Below are 20,380 nucleotides of genomic sequence, written 5' to 3'. Positions count from 1 at the left end.
CTTTCCTTTGGCAGAGCTCGGATTTGAGAAGTGGCGCAGCTCCGAGCATGTGCAGAGTGGCGCCCTCTTCTCTCCTCCGTTCATTTCCTCGGGCTCCTTGGAAGACCTAGCAAAGGGGGCATCTACCCATGTGCAGAGGGGCGTCTGCTGCCAGGCTGTCTTCTGAACCTCCCACTCAGACCCCACCCAAAGTGCATCCAGGCCAAAGGAAACGAGGACCAGACCCCAAGAAAGTAGGGCAGGGTTTTGATGGGGGGTGGCCTCACCCCTTCACTTGAAGCCCCCACCCCCTTACAACGGTATTCTGGCCAGACTCAGGCAGGATCTACACTACTGCTTTATACCCGTTTATAACGGTTTTGACAACTGTTGGGGCCCAGGACACATTCCATATATACCGTTTGCAGGAAGTGTTCTATCCAAGAGGACACTGACCACGTGCAGAGTGCCCTGACACCCCACTACCGGTCGTACTGGAAGGTGGGGGGCCTGCCGCTGCGAAGTACTTGTAGATCAATAAAGTCCCACGTTCTATGCATTTTATGCATTGGATTATCAATCAATTGCAGTGGTTGATATTTTTATGTTGAAAACTGCAGATACAAAAGTCTTCATCTGGCACCCACATTCTTTTCTTTCCGGCGCCAGGTCAAGACTTTTCTCTTCTCCTGGGCATTGAAGGACGCAAGTTGAGCTTTCTAGATCAATATCTGTTTAAACAAAGGTCTTTGTATATTATGTTTTATGTTTTTACGGGTTTAAAATTTTGTATATCTGTTTTCTTAAATGTTCAGTGTTTTAATCTTTGTAAACAGCCCAGAGAGCTTGGGCTATGGGGCGGTCTATAAATGTAAATGTAAATAATAATAATAATAATTAGTAATTTTGTAAAGACACAAGTATCAATGGTTTGGGTGACTGTTATCATCAGACAAGCCTTTTATTGTGAGGCAAGTTATCTTGTGGAACTTTTCCTAGCAAGGCCATGGAGAGAGCAGGAAAAACAGAGGAGGCCAAAAAATGGGACAAATCCCTCCCCCCCCCCCCCCAATTCCAATTTGGGCCATCCCCAAAGAATGTGGTTCTTTTACCAATAAAAACCTCTCGTGGTACATCTGCAGTTATTTTGTCGTTTACCTTGCACAATACTTTCAGAAAGCCTTCCCCGCACCCGACTAAAATTCATTAATTAATGCATTTGCAAACCTTTGGTAAAAATCTGCTTAACTCCTTGCCAAAATGGGAGACTGTGTGCGCGTGGCCCCATTCACAAAGACAAAAAAAAAAAACATAAATCCAAAGCTTTCCATTCTTTGCTAATGGGAAAAGTGCCTACGTTTGCTTTCTTTTGTTGGCTAGAAGATAACGAAACGTCCAACAGCACCACTCGGAATGGTGCTTTCCCCATTTACTATACTAAATTTGTCCAGCCGCCCCATAACACAGGTTGCTCAGGATGGCTGACAAAGCAAATGCAATTAAAATGCATTATCTGTTATTAAAAACGGATTTAAAAACACACACCAGAATTAAAATATAAATTAAAACAAGAGGGCCAGAACATACACCATGGATTACTTGAAAGGGGAATCCTAGCACTGAAAGGACTACGAAGGTCACATCAGCTGAACCTGTCTGAGAAGGCTGTTCAATAACTGGGTGCCACAACCAAAAAGGCCCCGTCGCTAGCGGCCACCCACCTCACTTCACTTGGCAAGGGGCACTCAGGGCCTCTGAAAAGTGTCTTAAGATTCATTTAAACACATTTGGGAGCAGGTGGTCTTTCAGGTAACCTGGTCCCAAGACGTTTCGGCCTTTGAAGGTTGCAACCATTTAGCACTCTTCTGGTGGACTAGCAATCACTCAGGACCAGAGCTGCTTCCCTGCTCCCCTTGCCGCTCAAATTCTGGATACCAAGAACGGACAACTACTTCTCCTCTTCCAAAACTCCCCAACCGGCCTCCCAAGTATTCACAAAACATGCGACCTACACACATTGGTTTTATTTTTTTTAATATTTTTTTTTACTGAATGCTTTTTGTACACAAAAGAGCTAAAAAATAAATATGTTATTACAAAATAGTTATCTGCTACTTATCATGCACACACGTGCTCGAGGCCCCTAGAGACAGGGGAGGGCTAAATACTCGGGCCCTGATCCCTGGGGGACGTCTCCTGCTGTACCTGGAGACCTGCTCGTGGGATCGTGCCGGCTGGGACAATGTAGCACCACTGGAGAGAAGAGAGAGAGAGAGAGAAAGATTCGTACCCTATTTGGGGAAAGGGAAGAGGGGATAAGGCGGCAAGGTGGGACGACGCAGCGTCCGGCCCGGCCCGGCCCTCCCTCTGACTTTGCCTCATCCCAGGCGAGATTCTGTAGGATTTGGGAGGAGAACTGAGGCAGCTCTGAAAGACGGCAGAAACACCAGAGTTTAAAGTGAAGGAGGACAAAGCAGGAAGAGGGACCGAAACGTTTCCTGGCAGCGCTCGAGAGGCAACAGAGGAATGCCAACATCCACGCGGTCCGAAAAGGATTAGGCGCTTGGTGTGGGAAGTGGAAGCGATGGCAGGCGGTCGTCACCCTCCCGTCAAGGTGTGGAGAAAATCTTGTTCCACCAGAGAAGCCCGGCAGCCTTCTGGAACTGGGAGGAGAAAGGGCTAAAAACACACCACCCCTCAGCCCTCTCGAGTTGTATCCTGTCTGCCAAAGTTAGAACTAAGCCACAGGGTTTTTTTTGCACGCTCCCAAAATATTCCACCCCGATTCATCCTCAGTGTGGCTTCTGGATTCTCGTTCCTGTCCGCTCACATCACAAGGCGTAACCGCTCTCTGCCCGCTCTCTCCACTTTGGGTAAAGGAAATTGGGCAAAGAAGGGTCAATACCTTGGAGTCTTCAGGCAGAGGGCATCAAATTGAAAACAAAAGCGCTCGAAAGCTCTTTCAAAAGTAGCTGAGGAGGACACCCAGTGATGCCGTGAGAAAGCCCTGATGCCGGATCAGACCAAGGGTCCATCTCATGCAGCGTTCTGTTCACAGAGTTGGTGGGCAGAGGGCACACAGCTGCCAATACCGGAAGCAATATAGAGCCATCAGGACTAGCAGCCATTGATTGCCTTATTTTCCAGGCGTTTGACTAATCCCCTTCTTTTAAAGCCCTCCAAATAGGTGGCCATCGCTACACCTTGTGGTAGCAAATTCCATAGCTCAACTCTTGTGATGTGTGAAGAAGGACTTCCTTTTTATTTGTCCTGAATCTCCAGAGCTGTGCAAAGTATTCTAATTGTGATTGCACCACAGAGTTGTACAAAAGCAGTATGATACCGGCAGTTCTAGTCCCTAATAATGCCCAGCATGGAATTTGCCTTTTTCGCAGCAGTGGGCTGACACAGGGCCGGGCATTTTCATCGAGCCCAAGATTTCTCTTCCTGGTCAGTCGCCACCAGCTTAGATCGTATCAGCATGTGTGGAGCCAGGATCTTTTGCCCCAACACGTGTCGCGTTACCCTTGCTTAAGCTGAGTGGCGTTTGCCATATTGAGAGATCCAAACTGGGATATGCTGACCACACTCATAACAGCTCTCTAAGCTTTTGAGGGGGAAGGTGACTTCTTAACTGGGAGAAGTGGAGGACTGAACTTTGGGACAGCTTGTGAGCAAAGCGTCCTCCTCAGCAGCCTTCCTTTACCTGGTACCCTCCAGGTGTGCTGGACTACCACTTCCATCATCCACAGCCAGCCTGCTGCTCTAGAGTATCACGCTGATTCCTACACCCACACCAATGGCCTAATCCAGTGGGTTGGGGAAAGCAATCTCCTTGAGCCCACGGACAAATTTGGCAATTTGAAAAACTGTCCTGGACACCACCACAAAATGGCTACCCAGGAGGGCGTGGCAAAGGCCAAGCAACTTACCCAAAGGCAAGAGAGGGGAGGTGAACCCCAACACACCAACAACTCACAGTTCTCCGCCCCAAGAGAACCCTGTTTCCCAGCAATCCCAGCTGCTGGCAAGAAAATGTGTAAATTTCTTTCAAAATGGCAGAGGCAGCAGCACCTTGGCTGGTGCCAGGAACAGTGTCTGGGGGGTGCGTTGGTGCCCAGGGGCTCTGGGTTGCCTACCCCAGCCTAGTCTCACCTAATAGTGATGTTGGAACTTTGCCTCATGTGACCTTTGCCCCCCCCAGACAAAACCTCTCCACCAATGAAACTGAAGCAGCAAGAGGATGCCAAGGAAACAAAGGACCTTCTGTTATGGGGATGTGGCAAAACAGGGAGGGGGGGAGGGGGGAGCGGAACGGTGCGCCATCGTGACAGCGACCCTGAAACCAGACACTGCAAGTCGCGCTTTGGTTGCAAAAAACCCTTCAAAACGCAAAGAGTTGAACTGCTGGTAGAAACGAAGATACGAAAACAACCCACCCCAAAAGCACAACCTCACACGGGGGGGTGGGGGGGGTGGGGGGGATGGTCGTGTTAAAATGAGATTCGAGGTGGGGTGGGGTGGGGGAGGGGAGGCTTTTATACAAAAGGGAGTTTATAAAAAGAAGTATGGACTGACTTAACTCCAAAAAACATGAATTAAAAAAAATCTTTTTAAGTATTCTTTTTTAAAGAAAAAAGAGAGAGAGAGAGAGAGAGAAAAGCAAAACAAACTTATCACTTCATTGACACCGGTTTTGTGATCACCCGGGGGGGGGGGGGGGCGAAGGGATTTGGCGGAGTTCAAAAGTACCGTCAAAAGGCCCATTCCGCTGAGACAGGAGTCACGTGAAAGAGAAGCCCGGGGATGAGAAGGCGGCGAGATGCACCTGATCACAAAACTTCAAAAAAGATCTGGCCCACGTGACTGGAGAATGCGAACGACGATGACGCCCCCCCACGGCACGTCGCCGGCCGCCTGCATGAAACCGCTGGGAAGACCAGGTCACATTCCGAAGGCGGCCACGTGACCACCGCGCCCAAGAGGGGCCGAAATTCAGGGAAGACCACACCTGCCCGTCGTACAATGTCGAAGCAGATATGTAAAACACGAAGGCGGAGGCCACACGGACGTAGGAACCTGAGTCACGTGCTTAAAAAGCGGCCAAGGCTGAAGGTATGGAAATCGCATGGCGGCTGGCTGAGCCGGCCCAATGTGACCACGGGTGGAGAATCGGTTGAGTGATTCTGGAAGACCATGTGACGGGGAAACGGTGCCACGTGAAGAGCGGTTGCGTGAAGGCAAACGCCTCTGCTGGTGAAGAAGATGGCGTTGGCGGCGCGGCTATGGGGGAATCACGTGGGCCCGAAGGCAAGCCGTGTGACAAGATCAGAGCACATTCACCGCGGATGGCGGCCATATTGCTCCTGGCCGTGTCACAGGACCAGCAGAGCCTCAGCAGCCGGGGGCTCCCGGGCGACCGGGAGGGTCAAGCAGGACCGTGGCTGCATCGCGCCGCAACGAGGAGCGAGGGGGGTTGGTCCGTCGGATCCGCGGGAGGCTCTTCTCTGGCCGGAGGAGGTTACAAAACACAGGCGAGGTCAGGAAGGCTTCGTGGAAGGAGGTCACTTTCTGGAAGGCTTCGTGGAAGGAGGTCACTGTGGCGAGCGGCGGATTCCAGCCAGCGGCCTCGGTCACATCACATCGACAAAGAACTCGCTGGGGTTGCCCATGGCCATGTGGAATGACTGGCGGCTGGCCGTGAGCTCGGGGGGCACGGAGCCCAAGTCACGCACCGGAGGGGCGCCGGGGGGCTGCACTGTGGCGGCGGCGGCGGCAGAAGGCGGGGCCGGGGGCGGCACCATCATGACCACCATGGGGTTGTAGGCCAAGGGCATGCCCCCGGGGGCAGCGTAGGCCGCGTGCAGGGAGTGGTGGGAGCGCACGCTGCCGCCCCCCAGGCTGTGCGGGCCGCGCTGCAAGGCCCCCTCCCCGCCCGGCCCGGCCGCGCCCCCGCCGCGCTGGCTGCCGGTGCGGGCCGAGTACTCCGACTCGCTGCCGCTGCCAGACTTAGACTCGGCCCCCGCTTTCTCCTCCTTGTGCTTGCTGGCGCCGCGGCCGCCACCCCCACCGTCGCTGCGGTTCGACCCGCTGCTCCGGCTGCCTGCAAAACACAAGAGCGACGGGGACACGTCACAGCCAGCAAGGCCTACCCCGGCCCCACAACAAGCAGGAGGAGGATGGCCAAAAGGGGGGGGGCAGAGGAGACACAACGCCGGTGCCTGACTGTCACCCTGCTCCCGAAAGTCCAGGGACCCCCCCCCTCCCTCCCTCCTGCAACCCAGGAGGAGTCCTATTCTCTAGGCTGCCCCCACCCAGAGAACCCAGGAGGGAGACTGCTCAGACCAGTCTCTGCACGGGACAGAGAGAGCACAGCAGCCCCCGGCAATCCGTGCCCCCTCAGAACAGCCTGGACCCTGGATGCCCCCAAAGGGACGCTTCCCAAACAACATTGGGGCCAGAGAACTCGGGAACCGAAACCCCCACCCCACCCCAGGACGCCCTACCTTCGCTATGCTGGCTGCCGGCGCTCCCCATGCCGTAACTGTAGGAAGACAGCTCGTGGTAAGGCGGGGGCTGGGTGCTGTAGGGGTGGGGCGCTGGATACTGGTAGGAGAACGTCGGCATCAGAGGCCACGGGGTGGCGCCCGGGAGCGGCAGAGGCGCCAGCGTGTCCTGGTCCGAGGCCCCGCTGGAGCCGTCGTTGTCGTTGAGGGACAGGTTGGCCATATCTGGGGAAGGAAGAAAGGAAGGAGCCGGGAATGAAGGCGCGGCCTCCGTTAAGAGATGCCAAGAGGAACCAGGGAAGACGCGCCGCCAGAGGAGAGGCCGGGCAGGATTCGGGCCTTTTAAGCCAGCGCCGCGGGGGTTCCGCGTCAAGGGGAGCCAATCCCGCTTCCAGGAGCCAGGTGACCACACATTTCAGGCATCCGTGGAGGCAGCGCAGGAGAAGGGCAAAAAAAGATGGGACGGGACGGGACGGGAAGGACAGGAGGCACAATTAAAAGCGGGGTCACGGAGGGAGAAGAGAGAGAGAGACATCGCTTAAAATGATCTGTGGAACTCCCATCCTTGGGAAACATGCCTGCGTTGGCGCTCACGTAGACTTCGAAGGAACCCAAGACCAGCCTCATTGATGAAGCGTTAGACCAGTGGTTCCCAAAGTGGGCGGTACCACCCCCTTGGGGGCGGTGGGATTGCATAGGGGGGCGTTAAGAGGCAAAGGGGCAGCAGGGGGGCGCTCGAGGTGGTCTTTTCCGAGAAGCGCCTCTCCAGAAGGTCTTAAAACCCAGGGACATTTTTATGGGAGAAGGTAGTTTGGTCCCAAGCCATATAGGGGAAGAATCCACACACATGTATTAATACCGTTTAAGAAGAGTCCTTTTAACGGTGAATTGAAATGTCTCAGAAGTACCAAAACGTGAATGAAGAGACATACTCTGCTTGGTGTGCCCCGCCACGCCGGGTACAAAACAGAGGCGCTCTCTCTCTTTTCCTTCCCTTCCTCCCTCGGCAAGCCTGCGGCGGGTGCTTCCCTTTTAAAGGGGCAGTGCGCAAGGGGCACTCAGCATGAGTTTGTGGAACCAAGAAGGTGGATACCTAAAAAAGTTTGGGAACCACTGCGTTAGACAAACAGGGAAGTTTTAATTCAGGGTGATGTTTGGTCACAGCGTTTCCCCACTCGGGAGCCCTCGAGATATGTTTCAACTAGAACTCTGATAGCCCCACAGCTGGCTGGGGCATCTTGAGGGCTCCCGGTTGGGGGAACGCTGTCTCGTCAGGTTCTTTGGCTTCTTGTATTTTAGTCCGGAGACCTTGGGATAGAGCAGGCTGAGCGTTTGACCAAATAAAACCTGGTGGGGCACGAGGCAGGCACCAATTTGAAACGAGACAGCCAATCCAACAGGCAGAGGCAGCCTCTGGTATGTGGGGCCACAACTCTACGGCAGAGATCTACAGCTCCGCACAGAGCCGCCCCCTCCCACTGGCCCGCGAGGGGGGGGGAAACGATGCAGGGTCACGGCCGCCGCCCCTCTTACAGTTCTCGCAGCCGCTGAAGTCGCCAAAGATGTAGTAGCACTGCTCCGAGAAGGTGATCTTGTTGACGGTGTGGCGGATGAAGCCGGCCTTCAGGAGGTTGCTGGCATACTTGCGGGCCTCCCGGCGGTCCTGGAAGCCCTCCACGTGGTGGTAGAGCCAATCCACCACGTCCGAGCCTGGGGAGGGGGGAGCGAGAAAGGGAGGCCACGGGTTAGGCTGCGAGGGAGGGAGGGGCCGGCCGGAGGGCAGGACCTATTTCAGAGTTGGAGCTGCCTGGGCCTGTTTTTTTTTAGGCTCATCATTTTTAAAAGTTGTTATACCGGTTTTAAATGTCTGTGTATACTGTATGTTTTTGTGGTTTTAAATTTTTGTGTATTGTTTTTAAGCGACTTCATCTTATGCAAACTGCCCACAGAGCTTCGGCTATGGGGCGGTATACAAATGCAATAAATAAATAAACCTTTTATCAGCTTAGGTTGATATACCAACTGCGCCCTTATCTGGACAGAGATAGCCTAGCTACAGTGATCCATGCTCTGATAACCTCTTGTTTGGATTACTGCAATGCGTTATACTTGGGGCTTTGAAAATGGTCCGGAAGCTTCAGCTGGTACAAAACAGGGCAGCCCGTTTACTAACAGGGACTGGCCGGCAAGATCACATCACGCCAGTCCTTTTACAACTTCATTGGCTGCCAGTCCAGGTCCGGGCCCAATTCAAAGTGCTGGTATTGACATTTAAAGCCCTAAATGGTTTGGGGCCAGGTTATCTGAAGGAACGCCTCCTCCCATATGTACCCGCCTGGACCTTAAGATCATCTACAGGGGCCCTTCTCCATGAGCCCCTGCCAAAGGAAGTGAGGCAGGTGTCTGCTAGGAGGAGGGCTTTCTCTGCTGTGGCACCCCAGCTGTGGAATGAGCTCCCCAGAGAGGTCCGCCTGGCGCCTACAGTGTACCCCTTTCGTCGCCAGCTGAAGACCTTTTTATTCTCTCAGTATTTTAACACTTAATTTTAACTTAAATTTAAATTTTACTGTTCTAACTTTGTATTTTAATCTTATACCATTTTTTGCTGTGTGGTTTTATCCTGGTTGTGCTTTTTATACTGTATTTTTTATTTGTGTTTTTAAACTGTTGGTTGTTTTATTATGGTTTTAATTTTTGTGAACCGCCCAGAGAGCTTCGGCCAATGGGCGGTATAAAAATGTAATAAATAAATAAATAAAATTAATAAAATAAAATAATAATAATACTTCCATTTCGGAGAGGTTCTGGTGGGGCGCGCTCCAGCGGTGGACACGGCCAAAGGCAAGCTGGGCCGGACTAAAAATATTCCAGCCTACTTTATCTTAAAGCCCTTCTTGCCTTCAATCCAAAGGGAGAGGTGGGTAAGAAATAAATTATTATTATTATTATTATTATTATTATTATTATTATTATTATTATTATTGCCAGTAACTAAGGCTAAAAAGAAGCATTTCAACCCTTCACTACAATGGAGAAGAAACCCCACAAAAGCCGGAAAATCGCCCAACCGTTGGGGGGAGAGGAGTGTAAGGGAACGAGGGGGGGGCAGAGGAATGGCTGGATTCCCCTCCCCCCTTGTGGGGGGGCCTGAGCTTCTGCAGCCCTGCCCAAAGGGAATGCCAGCCCGTGCTGCTGGCCACCTGGTTTTGGCAGTAGACGCCCCCCCCCCCTCGCAATCGCACCGGGCTTCCACGGCATCGTACCTAGGAAAGCATTGGGAATGGTGATCTTCAACCACATGCGGTCTCGGACCTCCAGGCCAGACTCAGGAGAGGCCATCGCCTTGGTGACGGAAGCCATGTCCGTGTGGATGGACAGGTTGAAGTCATCGAAGCCTGAAGGAAGACAACGGAGACAGGAAAAAGTGCGATGAAGGCCCGGCCGCCAGTCCTACAGGACAGGCTAAGACACTGTCATGGGAACTGGGCCACCATTTGGGTGCGGCTGAGGGTGTCTGCAGCTCGGAAATAAAGAAACAGGTACGAGCATCGAGAGGGAAAGGTATGGAACGAGATGAAAGCTTGGGACGGGTTTTTTTTTTTTATGGATGTGCAGCTTAGCCATATATGAGAAAATGCAATCGGGCTTCTTTAGGTCATTATTTTTGACACCAAGAAGTGTCTCCAATGTGACTTTACGAACGGAGAATGGATTAATTAGAATTGAAGCTAATGTGTGGCAAATGACTATATTTACCTGGCTTAGACTTAAGCTGACCCCAGCGGGGCTGCTTCCCCTAATTTTACAAGACAATTACCAGACGAAATGGTGGAACGTTATCAAAGAGGAACTACGCACATATGGGCTTGCTACAGAACATCTACTAGCCGTAGGTTTAGAAAAAGCCAAAGACCTTGTTAAGCAGCGTATATGGGATATTGAACTGCAGAATGATCTAAGTCAAATCTTATATATTTACCGCTCTCCCAAAGATATACATGGCGGGGGCCCCGCGGCCTATCTGAGCTCCCTTACATATTATAAATACAGGTGGGCGTTCACTAGGGCTCGCTAGAATGCTCTCCCTTCCAAGTTCACAGAAGGCAGGTATCAAGGAATTCCAGTCCCCCAAAGGTTATGCCCATGTGATTCAGGTGAGACGGAGACATCCTCTCACGTGCTTTTACACTGCTCGTTCTACTCAGAGGCCCGGTCAGTTTAATCCATCCTCTACTACAGGACTTTCCAGGTAACACTGAAGAATTTTATACCAAGATTCTCCTTGCCAATAGAAACTCCTCAGTTACTTATAAGGTTGCTAAATTCTGCCACTTGGCTATGAGGACACGTCATAACCTATAAACCTCGGAGGACTGTTAAATCTCTGGGAGATGAGAACTAAGGATCTGTACTACTTTGTATGGTTGCTGTTGTCGGATTAATATTGTGCTGGTCTCGGACCGTGATAAAGTGATTGATTGATTGATAGGGATGTGCAGGAAAAATTAAGACGGTTGGTGCGAGCAATCCAGAGAAGATGGGAGACACTGAGAAAAAGCAAATCCTGATGCATGAATGTTATAGAACAGCCTTTCTCAACCTGCTGCCCCCCAGGTGTGCTGGACTGCAATCCCCAGCCAGCAAGGCCAACGGACGAGTTGCCAGGCTGGGGAAAACTGGTCTATAGGAAGAGCCAATTGAAAAGGTCCCCGTTTGAGAAGTGTGAAAATGCAGCCAGCGCCCACGTCGGTTCGAGCTGCCTGTTCCCTGCTGTGAAGTACAAGATGGGACGGGTCCACGAGCACGTCCTTTGTCACCGAAGTAGCCTTGAACGCTGGCTGTCATGCATCATTTTCCAGAGGGGTCCTATCCTGCTCAGGTGCAGGACTGCATGGACCCTGGTGGCGGTTTCCCCAAGCCTTAGAATCCAGCAGCAGCAGCTCCAAGAGGCAGGAGGTTTTAGGGACAGCCCCCCCCTTCCTCTCTGCCCGCCCGCCCCCCCCCTCCCCCGGGTCATCACAGTTGTCGAAGAGGGTCACTCACGTTCTGTCTCTGTGACGGAGGTCCCCGAGGTGATGGTGCTCATGGAGCTGCTGCCAGGGTAGGCGGCGAAGGCCCCTGTCAAGGCAGCCGAGTGGGACACCCAAGCCGCTGGGTCAATGGGCTGGATCGGCTCATCTGGACAGGAGGCAGACAGATCAAAAGCCTCAGGAAGCGCCATGAGGAACCCCAAAGCCTGGTTCCCCACCCACCCACCTACCCAGCTCAAATCCAACACCCACTGGACAAGGACCAGCTCCAGGGAGCCAGCCTGGGCCTTGCCGTTGGCCAAACATCTCTGGCCTTGAAGGGTTGGCCAGGGTTGACAGGGAGCTCCTTCTGGGCCAGGGCGGAACCAAAGCCCTGGGGGACGGAACCAAAGCTCTGGGGGGCGGAACCAAAGCTCTGCGGGGCGGAACCAAAGCCCTGGGGGGCGGAACCAAAGCCCTGGGGGGCGGAACCAAAGCCCTGGGGGGCGATCCCAGCCAGGACGCCGCACAGCCTGGCTGAACAGGCAAGAAAGAGGGCTGCCACTGCTTAGGCCTTGCGCGCGCCCGGGACAGGAGCCAGCCACTTACTTCGAGGCAGGGTGAAGTACCCTTGCGGGGAAGGGTCCCAGCACTTGGCCACCGTCAGCACGATCGGACTGCAAAGGAAAGGAGGGGATGAGCTCACGGCGGGAGCTGCCAGCAAGGCAAGGCAAGGCAAGGCTCCCCCGCCCAGCCCCATGCGCAAAGGGGCTTCCGGAAGGCCGGCAGAGGGTGGGGGGCAGACCCACCCTGGCTTGTGGACAATCTCCCTCAGGACTCGCACCGCGTCATCGTTGCTCATGTTCTCAAAGTTGATGTCGTTGACCTGGGGGGAAAGTGGAGCGGGTGCTTAAAGCTCAGAGGCCTGGCCCAGAGGCCTGGCCCAGCCCAACCCTGCAGCCCCCCCATCCAGAGAATGGGGGGTTGGGGGCTCTGAGGGGGAACCCCTCCCACACCCTCTCAGAGCAGACAGGCCAACAAGGCGGGGCAGATCTTTCAGCTCCTGAGTTGCCAGGGGGTCGGGGGGGGCTCACCTGAAGCAGCATGTCCCCAGGCTCGATCCTGCCGTCCGCCGCAACCGCTCCGCCTTTCATGATGGAGCCAATGTAGATGCCGCCATCGCCCCGCTCGTTGCTCTGCCCCACAATGGAGATGCCCAGGAAATTGTACTTTTCTATCCAGGCAAAAAAAAAGGGGAGGGGAGGGGGGCGCTCAGGCCAGGGTTTCTCGCTGCCGGGGGAAGATTTCCAGGGGCCGCCCCCACAGCCAGCCGCCTGCCCCCAAGGCAGGGTCCCAGGCGCCTTCAGCCGTCCACGACCGAAGCCCGCCTTAGCTTTCCGTGAAGACTCCCCAGAGGGGAGATTCCCCGTCTTGCCGAGGCAGCCCGGTTGCTGTGACCTACAACGTGTCTCCTTGCCCTGTTGTCAGCCAGTCAGCAGACCGCTGCTCTGCTTGGACTCCTTCACACACACACACCCCTCCCATGCCCATGCCGCTCCTCCTTTGCATTTGGAATCACCTGTTTCTGCTTCCCCACCATTTCAAGTCTCTCGGTCTCTCACCCCACTCCCCAAACGGGATCCCCCCTCTTACCCATGTTCAAGGTGACCGTGATGATGTTGAGCGACATGGTGGAATCTGTGACGCTGCTGAAGGACGAAGTCTGAAACAAAAGCGAGTAGAGACGGGGGTGCGGGCGACAGGGGGGGCCCTAGACATTTATTCCTCCGCCCTCACTGCCCGTGGAGCGAGCGGGGCAAGAGACCCCGCCCCCTGCGCAGGGCAGCCCCCCGCTCGGCCGCAGCAGCCTCTCTGCCCCAAGACATCGCCCCCCCTCGGCCTGCCGCCCAGCACCCTCGGCCGCCCCCATACCGACCCGCTCGAGCCGCGGAGGGCGCTGCTTCCGCCGCCTCCGGTGGCGCTTGAGAAGGCGGGAGGCGCTGCTCTGCTCCGTGGAGCTACTGAACCTGCCGAGGGAAGAGAGACGGGCAGAAGCTGAAGCCCAGCTGCAACCCAAGGGGCACAAGGCCGGTACATCTTGAGGCTGGGATGCGGCTCTCGTTCGCTTAGACACACACACTGTGCACTGCCGGGCCGGCACAGCCAGCTGACGCTCCTTGGAAGGTGAGCAAGGAACAGACGTGGGCCGGCCAGCCGGTTGAAACTCAGGGCCCAGCTTCTTGGCTTGCGTGGAGAACTCTTTTGGCAGCAATTCATTCCCAATGTTGCAAACGAAAGGAGGACGGCCAGCCCCAAACACTCAGGAATGTCCCCAGGACCACCACGCCGAACTCTATGCAAAGCAAGGGACAAGGCAGACAGGCCGGCCACACACTGGGAAACACTCCGGCAAGACGCATGCTGAACGGTGAGGGGAACTTAACAAGGCGAGCCCATGGGAGGGAGGGAGGGAGGGGGGGCCCTCCATAGATACTGACGGGCAGAGACTCCATCTACACCCCCTAAGGCAGCCAGGACAGCTTCCTTCTGTTGGTTCTCAAGAGACGCGTCTGAGTTTCCCAGAGCTCTCGCCAGTGGTCCAGCAGCTTGGATGGGGAGACGAGGGACAGACGAGGGACAAAGTCATTCTGGGGCACTTTGACAGGTGCCAGAAACAAGGTGGGCTGCTCTCCTGGCGGAGCAGGCGTGGGCCTGCTGTTTCCTCCATCACACAACCCTCTGGCACACGTCACCCTGCTGCTCGCCAACGTCCACTTGCAGCTCCCCTCAGGCTGAGACGCCAGCCTCGCTTTTACTCCCAGGGAACATGCCCCCCCCCGCCCCCGCAAACCAGAGCATTTCACGAGAAGAACTCAATGAAAAATGGCACCGCCATCCAGTATGGGACGCCCCCAAGGTTGGCCTGCTCCCCTTGACGCCACAAATTCAGTAACTGCAAATGCCAAGCATTAATTGAAAAGCAAGCAATGAAAGGAAAGAGCCATGAACACGTGACGCTCCTCTTTGAGACTACGACTGGGGGAGATCGTAGAATCACAGAATAGCAGAGTTGGAAGGGGCCTACAAGGCCATCGAGTCCAACCCCCTGCTCAATGCAGGAATCCGCCCTAAAGCATCCCTGACAGAGGGCTGTCCAGCTGCCTCTTGAAGGCCTCGAGTGTGGGAGAGCCCACCACCTCCCTAGGTCACTGATGCAGGAGCCTGACCCAAGGGCAGAAAGAACATTTTAAGGGCCCAATCCTATGCTTGTTTAGACAGATAAAGCCACGCAACTCCCATCATTTCCCAGCCAGCATGGAATGCTGGGAGTTACAGGACTTTTTTCTCTCTCTAAACAAGTATAGTATCATGCCCTAATTTAATTAAATTGCGTACGTCCTGCCTTTCGTATGAGTTTTCAACCTGGTCAAGAGAAAATTAAACACACAAATAAAATCTAACAATTAAAAATAGAAGAGGGCTTCCGCTACTTGCAGGGTCACATTCAGCTTTGGGAGAGGGGAGAATTTTATATCATCTCGGCTGCCTTTCAAAACGACGTTGTGCCAAGACAGTGTAGAATACAAACATTTCAAATTAACTTCAATATCTGAAATATTAAACTAAAGGAACGTCAAACCAGGCAGTCCTCCTGACAACTTTAAAACAATGTAAAGTAAGAATACTACAATTTAGAATTTAAAATCCAGCCAACTTTCTTGATGAAAGGTGGATTAAGGGAAGGAAATCTTTAAGGCCTGCCCAAACAAAAACAGGGAGGGAGCCAAACAATGAAGGTAGTTCTGCAAATAAGGGGGCCACCACTGAAAAGGGAAAACATAAGCTTCCTTCTAGCGTTTAATGCTAACTCTCCACAAACCTGTTTCCACAACCTCTTCTGTGTTGTTCTTAAACTGGATTTCTTCCCTGAGGTCATTGATATCCCTCTATGGCATTCATCCCTGGGCTGGGAGAGGATGGTTACATCCCTTGCCCATCTCAAGGAAGGCTACTGAGCTCTGTAGAGCCAAGAGCTGCGGGGCAGAGGGCAGCGTTCCTGGCATCTCGATCTTTGTGGAGAGATTGTGGGGCAAGAGGAGCCCCAAAGACCGCCCCTGCCGCCACGCACGCACATCCCGGACACGATGCCCAAACCTGTTTCAGAGGAGGCCCTGCTTTGCCCTCAATGCGTTTCAGGATCTCAAGGAGGAGGAGGAGGAGAAGGAGAAGGAGGAGGGGAAGGAGGAAGAGGAAGAGGAGGAGGAGAGGAGGAAGGAGGAAGAGGAAGGGGAGGAGGAGGAGAAGGAGAAGGAGAAGGAGGAGGAGGGGAAGGAGGAGGGGAAGGAGGAAGAGGAAGAGGAGGAGGAGGAGGAGAGGAAGGAGGAAGAGGAAGGGGAGGAGGAGGAGGAGGAGAAGGAGAAGGAGAAGGAGGAGGGGAAGGAGGAGGGGAAGGAGCAGAAGGAGAAGCCGCCGCCGCCATTCCTGGGCAAAGGAGCTGACCGGTACTCCCAAACCCAGACAAGAGAGATGCCGCTCTCACCTGCTCATGGTGTCATCGTCATCCGAGTCACAAAGGCTGGTGGTCTCCAACTCGCTGGTGAGCAGGGTGGAGGAACTCTCGTAGCCAGCCAGGTGCCGCTCCAGCCGTGTCTGCCCGTTTAACCGGTGCCCCCCTGGGGAAGAAGGGGAGGGACGTCGAGCCGAGACCCAAACGGCCCCTGCACTCCATTCCCCCCACCTCTCCAGCCACCGGAGAAAGGACCCAGGGGTTCAAGATCCCGGACGACCCCTCACCGCCATGCTCCAGGCTCTCCCTGCGCCGTGGACGCTCCCGCCTCAACGACACCACAGACTCCGTCTCTGTTTCATGGTCCAGGTTCTCGTGGCTGCCAGAGATGTTTGGGCTGCAAAGGCAAGAATAAGGCCCCTTCTGCTGAATCTGTCACCGCAACCCCTCCCCTCCCCGAAACCTCAAGACCTTGAGAGCAACTTGGGGTCATAGGAACCCCTCAGATATCTCCCCCAAATGCAGCCTTTGAACAGAACAGAGCCCTGCGCTGACGTTTCTTCCTCTCCTTACTCCCAGGTTACAACAAAACGCGGCTCTGGTTGGAAGGCGATTCCAAGCCCCATGTGCCCAAAGCCTGCGTTCAGTCTCCCCTTACTCACTGGAAAGAAGGGGGCCGGGAATCCCCAATGCCACTTGTCCGTTCCACGGGCAGCGGAGGGAGCGGGGGCGGCGGGGGCGAAGGTTCCGGGCGTACCTCGATGGGAGGGGGTGGCGGAGGTGGCGGCTCAGGCTGAGGGGTCTCTGAAGACACAAGCTGTGCGGAGGGAAGAGAACGGCGTCACACACTGGCCCCCCTTCCTTCCCCAAGGCCACTTACTTGGAAAGATCAAAGAGGACACCACACTTTTGGCTGACTAAAAAAAAACTCCCAAAAGCCGCCTGCTAGAAATTTAAGAACATTAGAAGGACCCTGCTGAATCCGCCCCCCTGCATCTCACAGGGGCCGATCAGATGCCGATGGGAAACCCACGAGCACGATACGGAGCTGATAGCCCTCTCCTGCCGGGCCGGTAGCCAGGGCAGGACTTGAGCCCATGTTTTAAGGCCAAGGCAGCGTCTGCTGTCACACAGCGGCTCTTCGCGTCAGTTGCGGGATGAGGGGTCGGCTACGGGGGCCCCAGGATTCCTGCAAGCCGCACACGATGCGCCAACTCCATACCCAGGAGACGACTCTGCCGTTGAAGCAAGGGAGCTTTGCGTTGTCGTCCGAGATTTCCTCCTTCACGACCCTTCGGCGGAGAGGAGAGAAAACAGCGTCAGAGAATCAGCATCCCAAGGACCCAAGCGGTTGTTGCCCGCTCGTGGGGGGCCCCCAGGATCCCACTTCCAAAGTGGCTAGGGAAGCCATACTAGGCATGCGAACAGGCGGGGCAGATGTGCTCTGGATGCCTGGGACCCCAGGGGGGTGCGAGAGTGAGCTAGGGGGAGGGGGGAAGAGGCTCCTTTCCCCAGGTGGCTGCCTGTGCCTCACTGGTGGAAGGAGGCACCAGGCTCTCCTTCTCTCCCGGAAGTGTGAGCCTTTCGGAAACCTGGAGTGCACAGACCCTCCCCAGGACATGTGCACCCTTTTCTCTCTGAGATTTGGTGCAGGGGTGGGTGGGGGTCCATTCCCAGACACCTGGGCCCCTTCCCTTCTCAGTGTGTGTGTGGGGGGGTAGCCTCTCCCAGACCCAGGGTCCCGTTACTTCTCCCCACATTCATTCTGACTTTTGTTATTACATGCGCACTTTCTCTCCCGGATGCCTGGGTCCCTCCCTCTCTCACTGGCACGTGTGGTGGGAAGGGCGTGTGCGTCCCTGCCTGTCCTGGACACCTGGGTCCTTTTCCTTTCCAGCTTTGACTGTCACCTACGGGTGGGGTTGTGCACTTTCTCTCCCAGATGCCTGGGTCCCTTGCTCTCTCGGCACACTATTGAGCTGTGTGACGGGTATAGTTCTCTTCTCCCCCACCCCTCAGGGCACACTGAGATGTGTGGTGATGATGGTGGGGGTCTCCCCTCCCGGGTGCCTGGGTCCCTTCCTCTCCAAGAGGTGGGTGGACATACTTTCTCCCCCCATCCCCAGATGCCTGGGTCCCTCACCCCCTCAGCATATACTCAAATGTGTGGCGGGGAGGGGGGGTATCCTTCCCCGGAATTTGGGGTCCCTTTCTCTCTATGGGGGGTGGGTGGGTGGACTGGGTGTCCCCGACACCTGGTTCACTGCCCCCTCAGGGCATGCTGAGACGTGTGTGTGTGTGTGGGGGGGTGATGGTGGGGGTCTCTTCTCCTGGATTCCTTTCTCTCCAAGAGGTGGGTGGACACACTTTCTCCCCCCACCACCACCGATGCCTGGGTCCCTCACCCCCTCATTATTATTATTATTATTTATTTATACAGCACCATCAATATACATAGTGCTGTACAGAGTAAATCAGTAAATAGCAAGACCCTGCCGCATAGGCTTACATTCTAATAAAATCGTAATAAAATAATAAGGAGGGGAAAAGAATGCACCAAACAGGCAGTATAAAAGTCAGAACAAAATCAAGTTTTAAAAGCTTTAGGAAAAAGAAAAGTTTTTAGCTGAGCTTTAAAAGCTGCGATTGAACTTGTAGTTCTCAAATGTTCTGGAAGAGCGTTCCAGGCGTAAGGGGCAGCCGAAGAAAATGGGCGAAGCCGAGCAAGGGAAGTAGAGACCCTTGGGCAGGCGAGAAACATGGCATCAGAGGAGCGAAGAGCACGAGCGGGGCAATAGTGTGAGATGAGAGAGGAGAGATGGGAAGGAGCTAGACAGTGAAAGCATATACTAAGATGTGTGGCGGGGAGGGGAGGGGAGGGGGGTCTCCTTCCCCGGACATTGGGGTCCCTTTCTCTCTATGGGTGGGTGGGTGGGTGGGCAGGCTGGGTGTGCTTTCTGTCACCCCCTCAGGGCAGAGTGAGACGTGTGGGGGCGATGGTGGGGGTCTCCCCTCCCGGATGCCTGGGTCCCTTTCTCTCCAAGGGGTGGGTGGACATACTTTCCCCCCCACCCCCCCGGATGCCTGGGTCCCTCACCCCTCAGCATATTCTCAGACGTGTGGGGGCGGGGTCTCCTTCCCTCTCTGGGTGGGCTTTCTCTCTCGGACACCTGGGTCCCCCTCCGTGCAAACTGAGACGTGGGGCGGGGGGCGGGGCGGGGCGGGTCCTCTCCCGGACGCCTGGGTCCCTTTCTCCGCAATGCGTCTCCCCCCACTCTCGCTACCCGAAGTCCTGGTCCATGCTCTTGAAGAAGTACTTGGCGCCGGGCCGAGCGAGGGCCGCCTTGACGTGGCCCAGGGTGATGCGCTCGGCGGCCACCGGGATCTTGACCAGGTAAGGCGTCTCCTCCTCGTCCAGGTGGTAGATCACCTTCGTCTCCCCAGACGCCGCCGCAGCAGCAGCAGCAGCAGGGACCGGCCCGCCGCCAGGCCCGGGCCCCGCCATCGCCATGGCAACCGCGGGCGGCCGGGCGGGTGGGGGCGCGCAGCCAACCCCCCTCCTCCTCCTCCTGGGCCCCGCCCACCAAGCAACCGCCGCGGCGCGAGGCGGACGGGAAAGAAGCGACGCGGGAGAGGGGCGGGGCGGGGCGCGCGGGGAGTGCGGCGCGAGCCCTCGTCTCGCGCAGCGGCGGCCCCAGCGCCTTCCCGGCGCGCCTCTACGTCATCACGCACGCGCCTCCCTATTGGCCGGCCTTCGCTGTGGGCCAGACCGGGGGCGGACTGCAACTCCCAGAATCCCCCGACAAGTCCAGACCCCACCCACCCACCGTCCGAAAGGCTCGGCGCAAACGGACGTCACCCGCCTTCCTGCCAGGCCATCACGTGAGCACGCCTCCTTCCTCCCCCTTCCCCAGTCCCCGTCACGTGGCTTACGGCCGTGACGTCGCAGGAAGAGGAAGGCAGGAGGAAAACGACCCGCCCCTTCTTTGTCCTCTCGCAGCAACACGGATGCCTGTCACGTGAGCAGAAGCCCCGCCCACGCAAGCACATTCCCCCTCCCTCCCCCACCAGGAGGGAAGCCCCCTTGAGGCAGGTCACTCTGCACATGCTCAGGAGCTGGCACGCCAAGGCTGCACTCTGCACGTGCTCAAGAGCCTGCCCCCTTGTCCCCTATTTATTCAAAGCCTGCCTCACATTTAAACCATGAAAACGGTAATAGAGGGAGACACGTGGGGGTGGGAGTCACAGAGGGGAGGGGGCCAAGGAGGGAAGGAAGTCTAAATGCCCCCCCACAACCCCCAGGTCCTCCTGCTCAAGAAAAGCCCCCACCAGAGCATGTGCGCTTCTGCTAGCGAATGCCCCCCCCCCGGCCCCCCAGC

At 55.5% G+C, this 20,380-nt stretch overlaps 1 protein-coding gene across 1 annotated transcript; it reads right to left on the bottom strand.

Moving 5' to 3' along the window:
- Positions 1 to 1,996: 1,996 nt before the first annotated feature.
- DVL2 (dishevelled segment polarity protein 2) lies at positions 1,997 to 19,638 on the bottom strand. The gene is made up of 15 exons (XM_063136486.1): positions 19,286 to 19,638; positions 17,224 to 17,293; positions 16,664 to 16,818; positions 16,289 to 16,398; positions 16,035 to 16,167; positions 13,431 to 13,521; positions 13,148 to 13,217; positions 12,589 to 12,728; positions 12,304 to 12,380; positions 12,104 to 12,171; positions 11,529 to 11,663; positions 9,749 to 9,880; positions 8,019 to 8,195; positions 6,486 to 6,710; positions 1,997 to 6,082 (listed from the first exon to the last, which is right to left on the bottom strand). Exons 1-15 carry the CDS (start codon positions 19,510 to 19,512, stop codon positions 5,613 to 5,615), a joined length of 2,280 nt encoding a protein of 759 aa, XP_062992556.1. The 5' UTR covers positions 19,513 to 19,638; the 3' UTR covers positions 1,997 to 5,612.
- Between the last annotated feature and the right edge of the window lie 742 nt (positions 19,639 to 20,380).

This window comes from Elgaria multicarinata, chromosome 11 (genome assembly GCF_023053635.1).
Source record: "Elgaria multicarinata webbii isolate HBS135686 ecotype San Diego chromosome 11, rElgMul1.1.pri, whole genome shotgun sequence".
Lineage (NCBI taxonomy): Eukaryota > Metazoa > Chordata > Lepidosauria > Squamata > Anguidae > Elgaria > Elgaria multicarinata.
The sequence above is the reverse complement of the archived record's forward strand: the minus strand, read 5'-3'. Positions and strand labels throughout refer to the sequence as shown.

Excerpts from the sequence above, each read along its gene's own strand:
- DVL2 (XM_063136486.1), bottom strand. The coding sequence starts at position 19,512 with ATGGCGATGGCGGGGCCCGGGCCTGGCGGCGGGCCGGTCCCTGCTGCT. Across the intron at positions 12,729-13,147 it reads CACGGTCACCTTGAACATGG|AAAAGTACAATTTCCTGGGC; the intron begins GTAAGAGGGGGG and ends TTGCCTGGATAG. Across the intron at positions 12,172-12,303 it reads GAGATTGTCCACAAGCCAGG|TCCGATCGTGCTGACGGTGG; the intron begins GTGGGTCTGCCC and ends TTTCCTTTGCAG.